This window comes from Corapipo altera, unplaced genomic scaffold (genome assembly GCF_003945725.1).
Source record: "Corapipo altera isolate COAL_440 unplaced genomic scaffold, ASM394572v1 49, whole genome shotgun sequence".
NCBI classification, from domain to species: domain Eukaryota; kingdom Metazoa; phylum Chordata; class Aves; order Passeriformes; family Pipridae; genus Corapipo; species Corapipo altera.
The window spans coordinates 5091288-5108987 of NW_020884879.1; the positions used below are offsets into that span (position 1 = coordinate 5091288).

General features: G+C 35.2%; 2 protein-coding genes across 5 annotated transcripts in view; one reads left to right on the forward strand and one right to left on the reverse strand.

Moving 5' to 3' along the window:
- Positions 1-17700, reverse strand: part of B4GALT6 (beta-1,4-galactosyltransferase 6) — a 70565-nt gene that overhangs the window by 30127 nt on the left and 22738 nt on the right. For 2 of the 4 annotated variants that reach the window (XM_027638811.1, XM_027638813.1), the window contains 6 exons: positions 17405-17529; positions 16734-16850; positions 15715-15902; positions 13329-13451; positions 12316-12417; positions 7445-11068 (listed from right to left, as the gene is read on the reverse strand). In XM_027638811.1, the coding sequence (XP_027494612.1) occupies positions 10921-11068; positions 12316-12417; positions 13329-13451; positions 15715-15902; positions 16734-16850; positions 17405-17529 (803 nt within the window). In that variant the 3' untranslated portion in view covers positions 7445-10920. Of the gene's footprint in view, positions 1-7444; positions 11069-12315; positions 12418-13328; positions 13452-15714; positions 15903-16733; positions 16851-17404; positions 17530-17700 lie in introns of those variants that run through there. The other 2 variants (XM_027638814.1, XM_027638812.1) reach the window with 1 other exon arrangement.
- Positions 19-7031, forward strand: LOC113945004 (transthyretin-like). Its single transcript, XM_027638816.1, has 4 exons — positions 19-164; positions 1886-2016; positions 4520-4655; positions 6185-7031. The coding sequence occupies exons 1-4, from the start codon at positions 96-98 to the stop codon at positions 6290-6292; spliced, it is 444 nt and encodes a 147-aa protein (XP_027494617.1). The 5' UTR covers positions 19-95; the 3' UTR covers positions 6293-7031.

Consider the following 17700-nt stretch of genomic DNA (forward strand, 5'->3'; position numbering starts at 1 on the left):
TGATAAGTAACTTCATTTTAGAGGCTTTGATATAAAAATCAGAGATCCCATCAGTTTCTGCCTCCTGGCCCTGAGACTTCCTAGTGGTAGGCAAAATGGCTTTTTCTTCTGTATTTCTTGTTTTCTTAGCTGGCCTGACATTTTGCTCTGAAGCTTCATCACCGGTAAGTGTCTCAGGATTTAAGTCCTTCTAATGATGTAGACCCAACTTTTTCATTTTACTTTAATTAGTACAGGCAAAACCCCAGAATATTCTATTTTATTGCAATTATTTTGATTTCATAGTATATACTGACTCTAGTTCTCTGCTGCTGCTCTTCTCTGGTTCTCCCTTCTCCTTCTCTAGTGACTAGCGAGAGGACTTTATGGTTACAGAAGTAGCAATTGTCATTAGACACAGCAACTATACAAAACCCAATGAAAAACAAAAAAGGGAAAAACTATCATATTCACTACACGAAAAACCTTGAGCCTGTTGAAAAGTAACTAATAATAGCCTTCATAACATGATGAGCAAGCTGTGTCATGAGGGATGTCATTTCCAGTTGCAAGACTGTTGCAGAAAGGCCTTCTCTAGACTTCTGCCTTACTGCTCTATCTAATACAGCTCAACCTGATGTAAGCAAAAAGGGATCTCAAGACTCATTGAGGCAAGGAAAGAACAGAGCCAAAGTCAGGATCTTCTTCCAGAGGGCTCATTTATTCCAGCAAATTAAGCTAGCAACACAGATGCCTCAGTCTGAAATTCTCCTACAACAGCCTCATCTCTCTCTTGTCAACTACTCATGTTTCCTCTCAAGCTCTGATCTTTGGGAAAATTAAAACATGATCAAGCTTGTTGAGGAATTAAGACTTTTATTGAGCTCCCAGGGTGTAAAAGCCAGGCAAATCAGTGGTAGCAGTGCAACCCTCCTTGCCAAGGTCTCACAAGAAACACTAGTGAGTCCCTGCATTCCAGAAAGGAAGTGTGAGGAGTCTAGGCATACAGGCACTATAGATATATGCTGATACATTGGCGGGATACAGGGCAGGGATACAGGCCAATGGGATGTTCAGTACATCTCAGACTGTATGAAGGGGTGAAAGAGAGGGGTCTTAACTTTTAACAATCTACATCACGATTCATTTTGCAACGATTACATGGATATCAGTGACTGCTATTTTGAGACCATCTCTGATTAGCACCTTCTACAAAGCTCTATTTTCTCACTTTTCATCTGTAGGATCAGGTAATGGAAGGTCAAAGCCCTGATTCAACTCTATCTTTGAATAGCTAAAACATCAGGGCATAATCACTACTTGTGATGAACATGTTGGGAGTGAAACATGCCATCTTTGAACAAAGGTTTTCCTCTCCTATCCCTGTATAGCTGTCAGGGCTGACAAATCTGATTCAAAATGCTGTTAGGGAAGAGTCTGTATGTGGTGCTTATCAAGTTTACAGCAGAATTAAGAAAATGGCAACAAGATATCAGAGGTATCTCAACTCCAGAAAGCTGTGCTCAAATTGCCACTTCAAAATACAGAGGAAGACTTGGCAGATTTTTAAACAGTCCTATGACCTTTGATGGTTTATTTCCTGTTGAGGCCACAGTTTAGTTACAACTTCACGCTAGAGATGATGTGTAGCTAAGCCATGCCAAAGAGCTGCAGTGCCTCCCTGGTGTACATGGCTACACGCACAACAGCTCCAGACATCTTCCTCCCTGGCTCCACCATATCCAGTCCCCAGAAAGATTCAGGTTATGTTTCTGCAGTATACAGTGATCTTGTTGTGAAAAATATGGTCTGTGCTGTAGATCTGAAGAATAATACTCATTACTGCTTTACGATGCACCATCGCATACCCTTCTTGCAACATAAAAATTCTCTTTTCCTATTGAAGGACTCTCCTGACTCCAAGCATCCTCTTTACATAAGAGTTCTGGATTCACTCCGAGGAACTCCAGCTCCAAATGTTCCAGTTAAGTTATATAAAGAAGCTGCAGATGGATCTTGGGAACTGTTAAATTCAAAGTAAGTCATACTAAAATAATGAGTGAAAGACAGGAAAGGCAGTGGGAAGACGCAAAATAGTTGAAAGACCAGTTCCACATTCTCTTAACGTGAGATGTCTTTTTTGCTCAGAGGAAAGATTATGTACTATTGAATTAATTTGCTGCAGACTGCCTTTTAAATGTACTACAGCTTCAACTACCAAAATGGGTTTATAATGCTTTATAATTCCTATGAGCACAAGGAAGTAAACTACCCTTTAATTCTATCATTGCTTCTTCTTCCATTTCATTACAAAGGTTTATATTACTTATAGTTTGAAACCAAGACTCTGGTTGGAAATCCTGCCTTCACTGGCTGTTTTCCTTCTTTCTAAATGGATTTGCACTTCATACAACATCACAGCTTTAAGAAACTGTTTTGAACATTTCCCACATCATATTTGATAGCCTTCTTTACTTCAAGACAAAGGACTCGGACAAAAGGACAACATTTGGGGATAAAGCTTTCTCACCTCCTCCCCCACAAAGAAGCAATCACATCTCAAATAACAAAAAGAATCTCCAGATATTTAAATATTGCCATGTCTTTAAAAGAATTTAATTGTAGAATTTCAAGTGTATATATTAACACTTTAAAAACTCAAAAGCAATTTTCATTTCAAGTATAATCTGAAATGAAATTGCAAAAATTCTTAGGGGATACACAGAATGAACATTCTTTATTCAACAAGCAATATTCCACTTCCACACTTACCTCATCAAGACAGTTGTAAAGTCTCAATAGAGACCTTTCCAGGTATGTTAACAGTCTATTTCACAGGGGGGAAAAAAGTGAGAAAGGGCTCCTAAGGGCTAAAGCTGGCACAGCACAGGAATTTCAAAAGTGGGATCCCAGACTCAGATGCATTTCTAGAAATTCCATAAGAAACTGTACATAAGTGGTTCTTTGGTGTCATGGAGCAGTGGGCTGGCAGACGCAACACTGCTCCTATATGCATCCTTGAAAAATATAGCTACAGTGAAGGCCACACATAATTAATCATACAAGGTGGGGAAAGCAATCTATTTACATTGTCCTACTTAAATTGCCTCACACCCCTCAAGTGAGAAGACAACTTCACACATATTTTGTCACTGGAAGTGCTTGATATTTTCCAGTAAGAGAGTGTTCAGTTTACTTATCTTCAAATTTGAGCTTAGAGACTTTATAGGAAGACACTCATCTAAACAGCTGGATGTTGACTGAAGCCTTAATATCTGAAACTAAGAGCAAAGTAACGTCAAGATAAGCTAAGCAATAGTCATGCTAATACTAAATCAACCCCTCCAGCCTTAATAATTGGTAAATAATTGAATGCTAGCAAGAGATTCTGAAATAAATGTTCACAATTAAAGACATATTTGGTATTATCTGAGAAAGCTTATTAGAGAGGTGACTGGTTATCTAGCAATGATCCATCTATGACAAAGAAAAATAGTGACAACTGAATGGATAAAAACATTCTGATAACTGACTACAAGAGCATCTTGTAAAATACAAATGGTGTTCTATCACTTTGTAATTATAAGCTACATTAAAGAACAAATCCTAAGTAATGCTATGGACAATGACTTATTTTTTCCCTCTGCATGCAATTTCAATCAAATATGTTTAAAAAAAGACCTGGTAGCTATAGCACAAAACAGTGGTAGTAGCTACTAAAGTCAGATGCTGGCAGCTCTGATATTTGCAGATAACCTATCTAATAAAAAACTAGTATTATAAAATTTATTTCACAGAAATAGGTTTCAAACAAAGAGATATGACTGAGAGACAGCATAATTGCAATATTGCTTCTGGAACCCTAAATGGGTTAAAAAATGTACAGCTTCAAGCCAGTAGTAGGGCTTTGGATAGCACTGATAGCATCTGCAAACCAAACAAACCCATCTGTTTGCTGAGGATGGAAAACTAACTGGCCAATACAAACTGTAGGGAATTCCATAAGGCTACACTGTTAGCTGACCTAAGGTCATTCATTTCAAATAGCAGGTCTCAAATTTCTAATAGCCAACTGCAAAAAATATTTATACTGATAAAACAACTCAATACATTTAAATAAGAAAGAAAATTATGGAAAAATCAGGAGAGTTGACCCTACTTGGTTGTACAGTAAGTGCATCATAGAGCTTCCACATTGCTTACAGCAGTGGTAAAGTTTTCCCTCTAAGCAGGTTCATTTAATTAACTCCAAGACTCTGCCAAGAGTCTGTGAACAACAATGCCAGTTTTTGGCTCACTCCCAAACCATGCAGAGTAGTGACATGGCAGGCAGCCATCTGCTGTGGTCATTGTGGAAGTAGCAAATGCCAAGATAAGCTCTGAAACATCCATAATACAGATGGACGTAAGCCATTCCAGATCAATAGAAGTATTCATCATATTACTTAAGCTAGGCATCGCTCAAGTTCCATTGCTAAAAACTGCATCTTTCTCGAGTTTTGACCAAAATATAAAAGTGTGTTCTTCTACCACCACACAGACAAACCAATGACAAGGGAGGTCTCCCTGAGCTTACAACTAAAGAACAATTTGGAGCAGGAATATACAAGGTTGAGTTAGACACAACCTCTTATTGGAAGAATATGGGTTTGAATGCCTTCCACCACCATGTTGATGTGAGTATTCATTTTCTCCTGTACTTCAGTTGCAAAGAATAAAGCTACTTAATATGTCTATGCTTTAGTTACTAAGTGCACAAATTGATTACAAAGTATTTTCACGTTGACACTTCAAATCCACAGTCTCAAAGCTTTGTAGCAATGTACCCATGACAGAGCCTAGTTACTCAAATAAGCTCTTAGATGCCTTACTTACGAAAAGGATTTCCATCGTTCTACCTCTGCTTATGCCTGAGATTCTTTTTGTGACTACTCTAAACACTTGAGAGAGAACAACAGGTAGAGTACTCTGTTAAGGCTCCCGGGAAAAGAATTTGTCTGCCCTTTGGACCCAGTTTTTGTATGGCTACAGAAAAAGTTTCTAATTTAGATTTTTTAAGATAATGGAAGTATATACTGTGTTCTGGATGCTTGGATCCTCAGTTTACAACAGAAAGAAAAAGTATAACATGCCTTTTTGATTTGCGTGGGACAAATAAATTGGTTAGAGGAAGGTAGTCCAAACTAGGTACCAAGGGAGGTCTGCTGCAGGATTTGGGACTCCTTGGGGACTGTCCCCTTCCCCTCCACAGCACCAGGGCTTTCCTATGACCTTTCAGGAGCAGCAGTAGCAGTTCTAAATTAGTTGTTTGACAGACTGTGACAGATCTGCTCAGCCATTCCTCATCTCCTTGGAAAAAAGCTGAAAAACATCTGGGTTTTGTTTCTGCCTCCCTGAAACAGATGAAAGATGAAATTCTTATACTCGACAATAATGAAGGTTAATGCTGGATAGCCTTGCCTACTGTAATAACTGAACTAAAAGAGGGAATATAAAAGATTTACAGCATGCAAATAAACTGATTATATATCAAGATGATGTTTCAGTCTACATTTGAGACTAGAAATTAATTTAATTTTTTCTTAAAAATAAGCCTCAGTAGGGATCATGTTTTGCTCAGTTCACTGTTTTTTCATATGCATCTTTTCTATTAATGTTGAAGGGAGCACAAGTTGATACACTGTATCAAACTGTGTCTATTTTAAAAGTTGACACCTCTCATCTCACAACACAAAATAATGTACTATGTAGAGTGAGAAATCAAAGAACAGGACGTGCTGATCGGGGAGACATTAATGGGGCTGTGGTAAACCATTCATATGTAAGGTTATTCTCACACTATGGGCAAAGAACTAATGCAGTCCTTCTCCAACTAGCACATTTGGAAGTAGAACTAAAGAAACTCATTGTTTCATACTTTGGCCTAACAATAATTACTGTCACACTGTTTATTTCTGTTCCTCGAAGTTCAGACTTCATAAGAACAACACAAATATTCAAACACTTGAAAGAATTAGTTTTTTTTTAAATAAAGACAATTTGGATAATAAATATATTTTACATTTTAAATAATGTGATATTCACACTTTTAATATTGAAAGGAACCATTGTGTGAAGTTACATAAAATGGTCACAATGGTTCCATTTAGGTTTGTATCTAGAAATCACTTCTCATTTGTCTTATATTTGCTTTTTCTTTTTCCAGGTGGTGTTCACAGCTAATGATGCTGGTTTTCGACATTACTCCGTTGTTTTTGTCCTTAGTCCCTTTTCTTCCTCAACTACAGCAGTAGTTAGTGAGCCAGTGGAATAGAAGCTGATATTAAGCATGAAAATTCAGATGTGAGAATTAAAACTTCCATAAATGATAAGAACTTAGTATCTGATTGTATCAACAGCTATAAGATTTCACAGTAAATCACTGTATTTCTGTATTCTGTCAGTATTGCCCTTCAGAACAAAAGTTTAGGGTTTGAAAAACAAAATAAGCTCAGGAAAAAATGTATTGAAATTCCACTACTGAAACTCTGAGAATAAACCAAAGTCTTGCATGAAGTTAATAAACTACATTTCTTTTTGCAAAGGAGGTGAATAAAACACATCTGAAAGGTGTCTCATGAAAAGTAAGCAAATACCATCTCCTATACTTTGTCACTGAAGCCCACAACAGATGAAGTCACATGGGATTACTTACTCCAGGCCCCACATAATTATCAGATAAAGTCACCTCTCAATTCTGACTTTTGAGATATAGAAGCAAAAGCAGCTTAAAAGTAACAGCAAGGTGGAATAGCGTTTAAGGATTCTAACTATGCTACACATACTTAAAAGGCTTTCTTTCCTGTTTTCCAATATATCATACCTGGTGACACTTCCAAGGAGAGTCCATAGCCAGTGTTTCAGAAAAGCATATTGATCAAACATACCTGAAGAAGTTTATTCATTTACTTTCAGAAAATTCTAAAAAATAATTTGTCTCCAGCTGAAGTACCCCTCAAAATTACTTGCATACCTCTAACCATCTGACACTTTAATAGCTGTAAGGTACAAATGAAAATAAGGATAACTGATGATTCCTGAGAAAACCAATTTCCTATTTAATGTCAGAAGAAATATGGATGAATCCTTCTATTCCCATTCTAGTAATCCATATACAAGGAAGAAAGACTACGATATTCAACAGAATAGCAACTCTGTCTTGGAAAAGTATGCAAAAATATTGAGTAATTTAGCCTAATAAAATCAAAAGCTGAAAGCATACAAATACCAAAAAAAAGGGAAAACACTTTGCTAGCCTAGCACTTCATCCTGTCACAGCCCAATCTGATATATTTGGACAGGTGTAATCCTTCCTTTTGCTGTTACTTTAGGGTTCTGAGCACTAGAAAAATGAGCACTTTGTCTAGAAAAAAAACACAAAGATGATATGTTTTCCACAGAACCTCAGAAAAAACAAACCAACACAATCTTTAGAACATTATATTTCATAAAAGACAATGATAGAAAAGTACAAACATTTTCATGAACAACAAAAATAAAATAAAAAAAACCAAAGCTATGATAGTACACAGGAAATTCCCAGCATTTGTTTCAGTGCATTTCTCATTAAGCCTATCTCATATACCTCTACAAATAAAATATCTTAGGTACACTTCCTCTTGCTGATATGCAATGGACCCTTTCAGTTTTTTTAAATAACCGGCTCATTAGTGACCCACTACAACACAGTCATTAGTAAACATAACAATAGAAAAATAGACTGTCAAGATCCAAAAAAAGGCCATTTTGCACTTGCTTTTCAATATACTGTCTATTGCAAAATGGACTTTATGTTTTATATCCTCCGACAAATTTAAAATATAGAAAATGGGCTTAAGAGTATCTTAGCATATCAACCAGATTCCAATCTTAATAATTCTGTAATGTTTTTACTTGTTAATTTGCAAGACCTTTAGAATCTTGTAAAAGACACCCTTTTTCCTCTCCCTCCATGTTCCCTCCTTGAAGAGATGTCCTTAATTTGCACTGTCAGCAATGCAAAAGCCAATGTGATTGGCTTCTTTCTACATTTTACAAGAATCATGAAAATATCAAAAGGAATGTGCACAACTCTTAGTTCTGCATCATATTTATTTTGTTTGAAGGCACTGTCTATGTTAAAATTCACTACAGAATAGTACTGAGTTCAAGCAGGTAGTATACAAACACTATTGTGATGTAATTTAAGATGGCAACTTTTAAAACTTCCCAACAAAATGATAAAAGGTACTTAGGGAATAGTGTTGGTCAGCAATTCATAATTTAACATCCATCACTTTGGGCACCAAAATGTAAACGTTTTAAGAACTCAGCTATATGTCACAATTCATTCACGTACTGGTTTAAATCACATTTTTCTAGGACCATACATGATCAATCACTTAAAGCTGTAAAGTTATATTAGTTCAGCCACAGCAAATGTGTAATATAGTATGTATATATGTAAGTATATATACATATATATGAATTAGATTTTTTTTTAAATTGCACATAAATTTCACAGAATGCCTAACGAATGGGCACAAAAGCATGCTTCAGAAAACAGTACAGACCTATGGTACCAAAGGATGCTTCACAATCATAGGTGTGAAACTGAAGGTGAAATTGTACTGAAAACCAGAAATCACATCAAAATTACATCAAGGATTTAAAAATTTATTCAACTGTTCTTGAAGAATAGTATTAGTCTGCTACGAAATGACTAATTTTATTTTGAAGATATAATTGTTCATACACTGTATTATCTCCTCTTTCTCCATATGCTTCAAAATGTTCTATATAATCAGTTATAGAAAAATCTATTAGGAGGTGATTGAACCACTTCAGCATGCTTTTGAAGGATGTTTTCTTCACTTTATGCTTTTAGATATTTTCACTGTATTACCTCATTCCTAAAGCATATTAGATTAACTGGCAGATTTTAAGGTAATTCCAATATGGTATAAAATATCCCTTACGATTGTTCTCAACTACTTAAATTAAATAATTGTATTTCTACTACATCTTTGGGATGTCTACAACTAAGCTTATAACTTCACTGAAGAATGGCTAAGGGCAGAATATGCTGCTGTGATGTCAAAGTAATAAAAGATGTTAAAGGCAAACTTAAAATATACAAAGCACCACACCATCTGTGGCAGCAATTCAGGAAACCAACACATAGTAATGACTTAAAGTTAGTATTCTTTGTCAACACTCTTGAAGAACACTCCATGGATAAACAATCCTTATTATATATATACTGCTTCCCATTCTTCATGGGAGCAGAAGTCAGTCTTTGGTTCCTAAGGAGCTGAGTAACCGTGACAAACAAAACACTTTAGTAGATCTTGGTCAATATCTTTGCATTAACATAGAAAATAAATGACCTGGCCCTTTCCCTTAGTATCAATAAGGGATGTAAAAAAATATTAGGAAAAGATAATAATGCTTAGCAGTGGAATACTTTTCGGTAGCATAACAATACAAGCAAAGAGAAAATAAGAAGATACATTTTTCATTTTAAGTTGAGGAAAGAGGTTCATAGTTACTCATACATACAACACCACAAAAATAGAGAAACAGACAGGACCAATCCTTAGCAGGACTGCACAACCTCAATCTCATTGACAGTCATCGACTTGAGGATACTTAGTGCATCACAGAAGCACGAAGCACCCTGCCAGAATAGGCCCTCAAATAGCTATATTGAATAATGTATTATGAGTGGAATTTTAAAAAGCACTTGGGATTGGCCTGCTTTCAGTTCCGCTTTCGGCATCATCATCCCCATCAGCAGAACAGTGTGACCAACACCGTGGTTCTGAAAATCCCACACTGCAAGCATTAGAACTATTAGAACTATGTTTTATTATTCTATTAAAAATCTAACTTTGATATTCTTCCAACGAAGACACATTTTTGGCTCTTCTGATTTTGGAGGAATAAAAGTGCTGTTTACTAGGATTCTTTTTTTTTTTTAAAAAGAACAATACCAAAATACTGTACGCATTCAGACACATTGTTTTAGGCATTAAAATCCCTGACATTGACACAAGTGGCACACTTGGAAACAGTTAGAGTTCCTGTAGATCATAATAGGCAACAAGCGCAAGATCTTCTGTAATACACATGCAATATGCACATAAATAGACTTTAGATGGCAGGCAGGGTATCATACAATTTTGCTGGCAATAAATAAAATTAAAAGCTTTTTTCCTAGCAAGTTCATATATGAAATTGATTTTTCTATATAGATATGCAGGAGGCCTAGAGCTCAAAACTAGTATAACAGTTTACAGTCATAGCTGGCCAACAATTAATATTTCCTTCATTTTACATAAGGTATAACCTTTTTACAAGCATACTTACATTTTACACTTGTTCTTTCATGCTAATAAAAACATTCCTATAGAATTCAAACAAGAACACACTCAAATACATAATGAAGCATAAAATATTGAACAACTGAAAAGCAATGTACACACATTCATTTACATCACATATTTACAAAACACATTTAAAAAGAAACAAGAGCATTCATTTAAATACGAGGGGGGCGGCAGTTTAGTATAAAAAAATTCCTGGAAGAGGCTTCTGTCCTTACTTCCAGAGAAGCTACAAGTCTGTTTCCTACAGTCTATTTAGTTGAATGGTTAAGATAGAGAATATGAAGAGTGAAGGCTTGAACAGTAGTCTCATGCTGTAAACATCTGAGTGGTAGCTGCTGGCTTTTCTTTCAGAACAAAACGCATGGTACATACAATAATTTCTCATCTCAAATATGCATCATCAAATGGTCAAAAAACTCTAATTCTAAACTGCTGTTTTGTTGGGTTTGTTTTGGTTTGGTTTACAGTGTCTATTAGTAGCTTCCAGTGTTAAAAGTTTATTCTGGTAAGGTAGCTTGTCATTCCACTTCCATCAATAGTCTCTAACAGGAGCAAGTTCTGGTATGAGATTAACAGTTATATTTTTATACAATCTACTGACAAGTATTTTAGGAGTATATACTAAATTGTTCAATCCATCAATATACTGACGTTCTCTGGAATACCTCAGAAGTTTATATCTGCAGAGGGAGTTGGAAGAAGAAAACATGAGAAAGATTTGCAAGAAACAATTTAATTGATGTCAGACATGACACTGTGACAGTCATTTCATTTTGAAATACATCTTAAATTCTCAAACTACCTTTCTGCCCTTTGAAATTACCAAATTACCTACCTAAGCTTTGAAAGCAAGATTTTAAAGATTTTTAATACAGTTAGATTTTATGGTCACATACACAAGTCAATATTAAGACTAAATAACAAAGGAGGCATTTAATATGTATACTTTTTATGGTCCCAAACTAAGCAGATTTTTAAAGATTATTCAATTTCTTCATGTTGTTTTGTAATAAAACTCAACTGGGGAGCTCAGGGAAATATTTAGAAACCTTCACTGGTCATCATTACACATTTAAATGCCTAAATTGTTTTTCATTTCATTCTTAAGACTTCTGCATTTGCAAACATCTAAATTTGAGGTGATTAAAAAAACTGGTTTCCCTCCACCAGATTACCAATTTATACATTTTAGTTTCATATAACAGATTTACTCATGTCTACTGTACATGTCTATTTTAAAATTATGAATAAAACAGAAAAAAGATGTTCCCAGAAAGAGACACCCACTGAAAACAGAATTGAGCAGTACTTCTAATTACCTGAAAACACACATCATAAACCCTCTATTTTGTGTTTCACATTCTAATTTTTACATTTAGCTCATCTGCTGCATTCTGGTTGCTATTCCAGTCTAGGGCAGCCAGAACCTACTGGCCACCTAAAGTGTTTTCCATGTTTGTGGCAAAAGAAAGGAATCCCAAAAGGAAAATTTATGTCAATGTATGCAGGAAATGAGAAGACCCACATCTCAGAAAATAATGAAAGATGATGGAAGAAACCAATCCTTGAGGAGTTTTAAAGTCTGTTTTCATGCAGGAGTCGCTTGCCCTAGCTGTACTCCTTCCTTTTGAAAAATATCCAAATTAACCAACTGATGGACCCCTGCCAACACTAATGCCCAAACTATTATGAACAATAACATTCTGCATCAAAGATTAGGATGATAATATCTTCTGACACATAAAGCCAGTCTCTCTCACAGTTAAATAAGAAATATCTGAACAGCAAACATAATGTGTTTAAGAAAGTATACAGTTTATCACCAAATAACACTGATAAGCACTGACTGCTTATTCATATGCATGAATATAAGAAAAAAATGTACATGTTTAGAGGTAGTATTTGAACATTTCTCTGTTTTTCTTACCGTCCTAAAAACTGGACTTCACCTCTGTGATGATGAGGAATGGATTTGTACTTCCCTAAATCTCCCTCTGGTCTTGTTACATTGTATCCAGCATAGTGAACCCTGTGGTATAATACATTAACATTTGTAAAAACATCTTCTTAAAACTCTTCATACAAGTTATAGCAAAAGAGAAAAATACACATCAACTATTTTAGAGTCAAGTCTTTGCGTTCAGTGACATTCTCATCCTAAAAAATTTATAACATTCCTAAACCAACAACTAAAAAAGCTGGTAAAACAAAGCACAAAACAATAATAATAATAATAATAATAATAATAATAATAATAATAATAATAATAATAATAATAATAATAATAATTTCATATTTGGTATTTCCTGCTTGTTCTTAAACCTCAACAGCATAAAAACATTAAAACTGCAAGAAAAAAAAGAATAAAAACAAATTTGTCTTTAAAAGATACCTCTTTATATATAAACTCATGCAGACACTTCATTTCAACAGATCAATTTGAACATTTTAGATATATTTAGTGGGAGCAGTTCGCTGTCCATGAGCATTGCTGTCCATTGTCCAATCTGGGACTATCAATATATTCACAAATTAACCTCTCTCTCAAACACTGCTCCTAAGATAGGAAACTCATCTACATGTCTCTGGGACAGTATTCCATAATGCGAGCAGCAAGGAAGATGCAAATTAAAGGTGACACACAGAAGACTAGAAGGAATGGGATTAAATATGCTTAGTATTGTTAACTGTTGTTATATCTATTACAAGACCCATCTCTTAAAAACCTGCTAACTGTCCCCAGGCCAAGAAAAAGAACATCACACTTATGCCTTCAAATGGTATAGTCTGATATTTCTGAAGTAGACTCTTTAGAATTAGAATTTACTCATTTAAAACAAATTACAAAAAGGTAGCAAGTGACAGAAAAAAAGCAACTAATTGGTCTCGAAGGGTGGATACCACAGAACAGTGAGAAAGACCTAAGCACTGAACACTCACCTGTTCCAAAGATCATCATCCTCACCACCCCATCCCCAAAAGGCATTTGGAAAACCATTGATCTTCTTGAATTGTTCCACTGTCAGGCCACTTACACCACCGAAGAACTCATTGTATGGAAGGCTGAAAACAAAAGACAAATTCTATATTATTAGCTGAACTTTGATAGGTAGCCCTGTCTCTGAACAATACCTTTCCAAAAAACAAGAACTCCAAACTAAGGACATGAACAGATGCTGAATGTATTCACTATGGGACACCTGTTGCTGGAAATTGCTGGCATTAAGTAACATACACCAAGTTGAACAAAAGGTTTGCAGTAAAGTCTGATTTGCATAAAAGGTGCTCCTACACTTTAGCTCAAATTAGTATCACCAGATGAAACAAAAATCTATCCGTATTTCAGATGGCTGATTTAGACTCATAGTTGAAGTGTTAAGTGAAGCCCTGAAACTATTTGCATTTTGACACTATTCAACTCAAAACCCCCCTCTTTAATCAACTGAAAAATTACACATCAGTAATGCATCAATTAAATAATTTTAATTCATCACTATATTCTACAGAACTGTTAAAAACTTGCAAAAGTTTAACAGTACATATTCAACTACAGTGAATGACATACTTATTTAAAAACATTTTCCAGTTTTTAGAAGATAAACTTTTAAAGCAAAGGGATCTGCAGGCTTTTCTGTAAGCAACAGTAACTGCTAGCACATATTATTAAGTAACAAGCAGTTGGCCAACATGAACAGCCACTGTACCTATTAACATACTAAGCCCGAGCCAATGTGATTTCCAGTCCTCAAAACACTTTGTCAATCTAAAAAAAAAAGGAGAATATTTAAGTATCTATATTTACTACCATCAATATTGACTTGCATCCTTAACCCAGAAGCTGTTACAGTAAAGTGTGTTCCTCTTTCAGAAGCAGCACGCCGCTTCATAAAATAAAAGTCTCTCAGGAGATGCTTCCAAATCTGGAACCTTCAAGGAGTTAAGACTATCTACAAAAAGATTTACCATTGCTTAGGACACAATTGCCACACTGAAGGACAAATAAATCCAGAATGCAAGGGGGAAGAAAAAGAAATAGAGTCATGTAACTTCTGATCTCTGTGGTAACACAGGATTGAACCAAATCTTAATAGTTTTTGGAGAAGGTTGCTATTATAATCTCTTTCAACATTTAACTGAAATAACAGGTGTTCTAACCCATCCCTCAGAAAAAAGCCCCTACACATACCTCCAAAACAACCAACAAAAAAGCACCACCAACCCAAAATCAGAACCAACTGGAGTATGACAGTTAATGGCACTGTTTGAGGTTTTTATTCATATGTATGTATGTGTGTGCAGTACATACGCATTTTTTTTGTATATATACATAAACATATTTATTTTTGTATTTTATAAATCTGGATTTATTTATACATTTATCAATTTTGTAAATACCTATTTAGACATTTTATAAATGCATATATAAATATATAAGGTGTTTTGTAAACACACATAAAGATAGATGACATCTCTTCTACATTTATATATGTTAATTTACATATTTTTAAATACATATGAAATCTTTAAACATTTGACTGCTGGTTGGTTGACAACCTCAAGTCCAGAGACAGAGTCATGGTTTCAATGCACTGGTTTTCATCTGTTAGTTGACCAGATTGTCAAATCGATTAACTTCACCAGTAAAGTTCAGGATAGCAAATACATGCATGTAGCAAGCAATAAGCTACAGCTTTATGTGAAGTGATTCAAAGAATGTCGTGAGATAGCAAAGTGTTAAAAAGCAAGTGACACATCATTAATGTAAAATGGTAAAAGAAAAGGAAGTAGCAAAACTGCAGGTCCCATTACATTCATCGACTGTCAACAGAGACAGAATACAATAAACATAAGGGTCTAGCAGTAAGAAAATCTCCTGCTTAAAAAGCAGTACGAAGCAGAAATAAATACCACAGTTATGAGAAAATTAAGAAAGACCTTTTTCCTGTGGTATTTTAATGCAGATTATCTGCTTGTCTTTTGTAACAGCCAGTACAAGGGTTTATATAGCCAGAAAAGATTTCTAGTAAGTTAGGTAAGCTTTTTCCCCTTGACACACAAACCTTTTCTTTTTCTTTTTGAAGATCAACCTCACTGCAAAAAGTTCAACACCAGAAATTATAAATAATGCCTTCTAATTAGTAATATATCAAATGTAGACAATAAACTTAAATCTTCCTTTTAATAACTAAATAATAATTTCTGTAAACAGCATGGTAGGAAGCTGTTTTATTGTTTTCTCCTCCTGCACATATTGTCCCAAAATTCATACCTGTCTTAAAAATATTTCTGCATATTTAAGAAACAGCATGAATAAAGCGTTACATACATGTACATGTATTTGTCCAATTTTGCTGCAAAATGGCGTGGCATTTCTCCACATCCATAATAATTTCTGTCATTTTCAGGTAAGTGATCCACGTCATGAAATATTATGCAGTCCCAGACAGCATCCTTCATAGCCTCTTTGAAGCCAACATTAAAAAGCATTGCACGATTAAAAGGTTGTGTACCTGTCTTCAAACAGAAAACAAAGATATTTTAAAAATCAAGAAGGGACAAAATTTCAACACTGTGAGAAATACATATTCTAACCAACCTCCCCCCCCATATCACACACACACACACACACACACACACACACACACACACACATATTGACAAAGTATGAAGTATTGACAAAGATGCCTCTTGACCAGCTGGTTATGCTGGGTTTGATGCACCCCAGAATGGGGTTTGCCCTCCTGGCACACACTGCTGGCTCATGCTGAACCTCCTGCCAAACAGCACCCCCCACCGTCTCTAAGCAGGGCTGCTCTCCAGTCACTCCTCTTCCAGTTTTCACTTGTGCCTGGCTTTACTTTGTCCTAGGTGCAGAATCCAGCATTTTGCCTTTTTAAATTTCATCCCATTAATCACTGACCAATGCTCCAATTTATCTAGATCCCTCTGCATCCCATCCCTCAAAAGTCAACAGTACCTCTCAGTTTCATATCATCACCAAACTTGCTAATGATGCGCTCAGCTCCTGCATCCACTGAACAGGACTGACCTTAGTCAGTTCTGCTAGCCACCTATTTTTTTTCCCCTTGAAAACTTCCAATGACAACACATTCTAAGAGGTCATGTTACCCCTATAAAATATCAGCCCATATTTGAAGAAAAGCAGGATATATCTGGCCACTGCTTAAACTGGGGAATGGAGATGAACTTTCCTTTTTCATTTAAAGGAGTAGAACAGTTGAGTAACGATTTCTAAATTCGAGATTCATCCAACTCTTGGTAAGAATATCAAATCCCTTTCAGTAAGGGATCTTGAGAAGTCACTTTTCAAGTAAATGCTGTTACCTGTTCAACAACATAGAAGGCAAATTCCAGACGTTGTTTCTGCAACATAGGTATCAGATGACGGAAAAAAATTGGAAGATGCTCATGGCGGTTCCGAAAAGGAATAAGGATTGCCACCTTAAAAAAATACATATGTATATATATATATATATAAAGCTATTATATCAGCATGTTAAAATTTTAATATTTCAATACAGATCAAGTTTCCCATGGCTTACATAGGCTTTTCAACTTTCACATTTAAATTGGCTGGGTGTTTTACACTTTGGTTTCCACTAGGAAAGCGTGCTGGAAATTTGCTCAAACAATTAAGAAAAAAATCTGAATAAAGTATAAATAAGATTTTCCTTTTATGTTACCTTTCTTCTAATTATAATTCAAACAACAGACACATAGGACAGGTTTGCCTCCATATGATGAAATGTTTAGTAACCACAGTTAACGAGCCTTTAAAAGTCCCTGATAATCCATTTCAAATTTTTCTCTGAGCTATAGTTTCTTCTAGAGTACAGATGGCATAATACTTATATTATAACATAGTATATAATTTATTTATTTATATACATAAATAAATAAATATATATCAGCAAAAGACTAAGTGCTTGCAATGGTAAACTGTTCTCATGTACCAAGAAGAAAAAACAAAACAAACCCAAAAATCAGCATCTCACCTTCCACCGTGGCTTACAGTCTTTTGGTTTCCAGTGCCCTCCTGGTTCAATGTCTAAATCTTTTGAAAACAGTTGCTGAATTTCATCAAAACTAATTTCACTCATATTGACATCAATAAGGCCTCCTAAAGAGAGGACAAAACCCCTATTATTTATTCATTTCAATTAAGACAACTGATGTAACACTGCATGTTATACCATAGACAAATGGCATCAGAAATTTGTAGTTACACTTTCAACGTATTATACTGGAGGACGATTTATACTGCCCTCCTAATATTCAATTTTTACAGAAT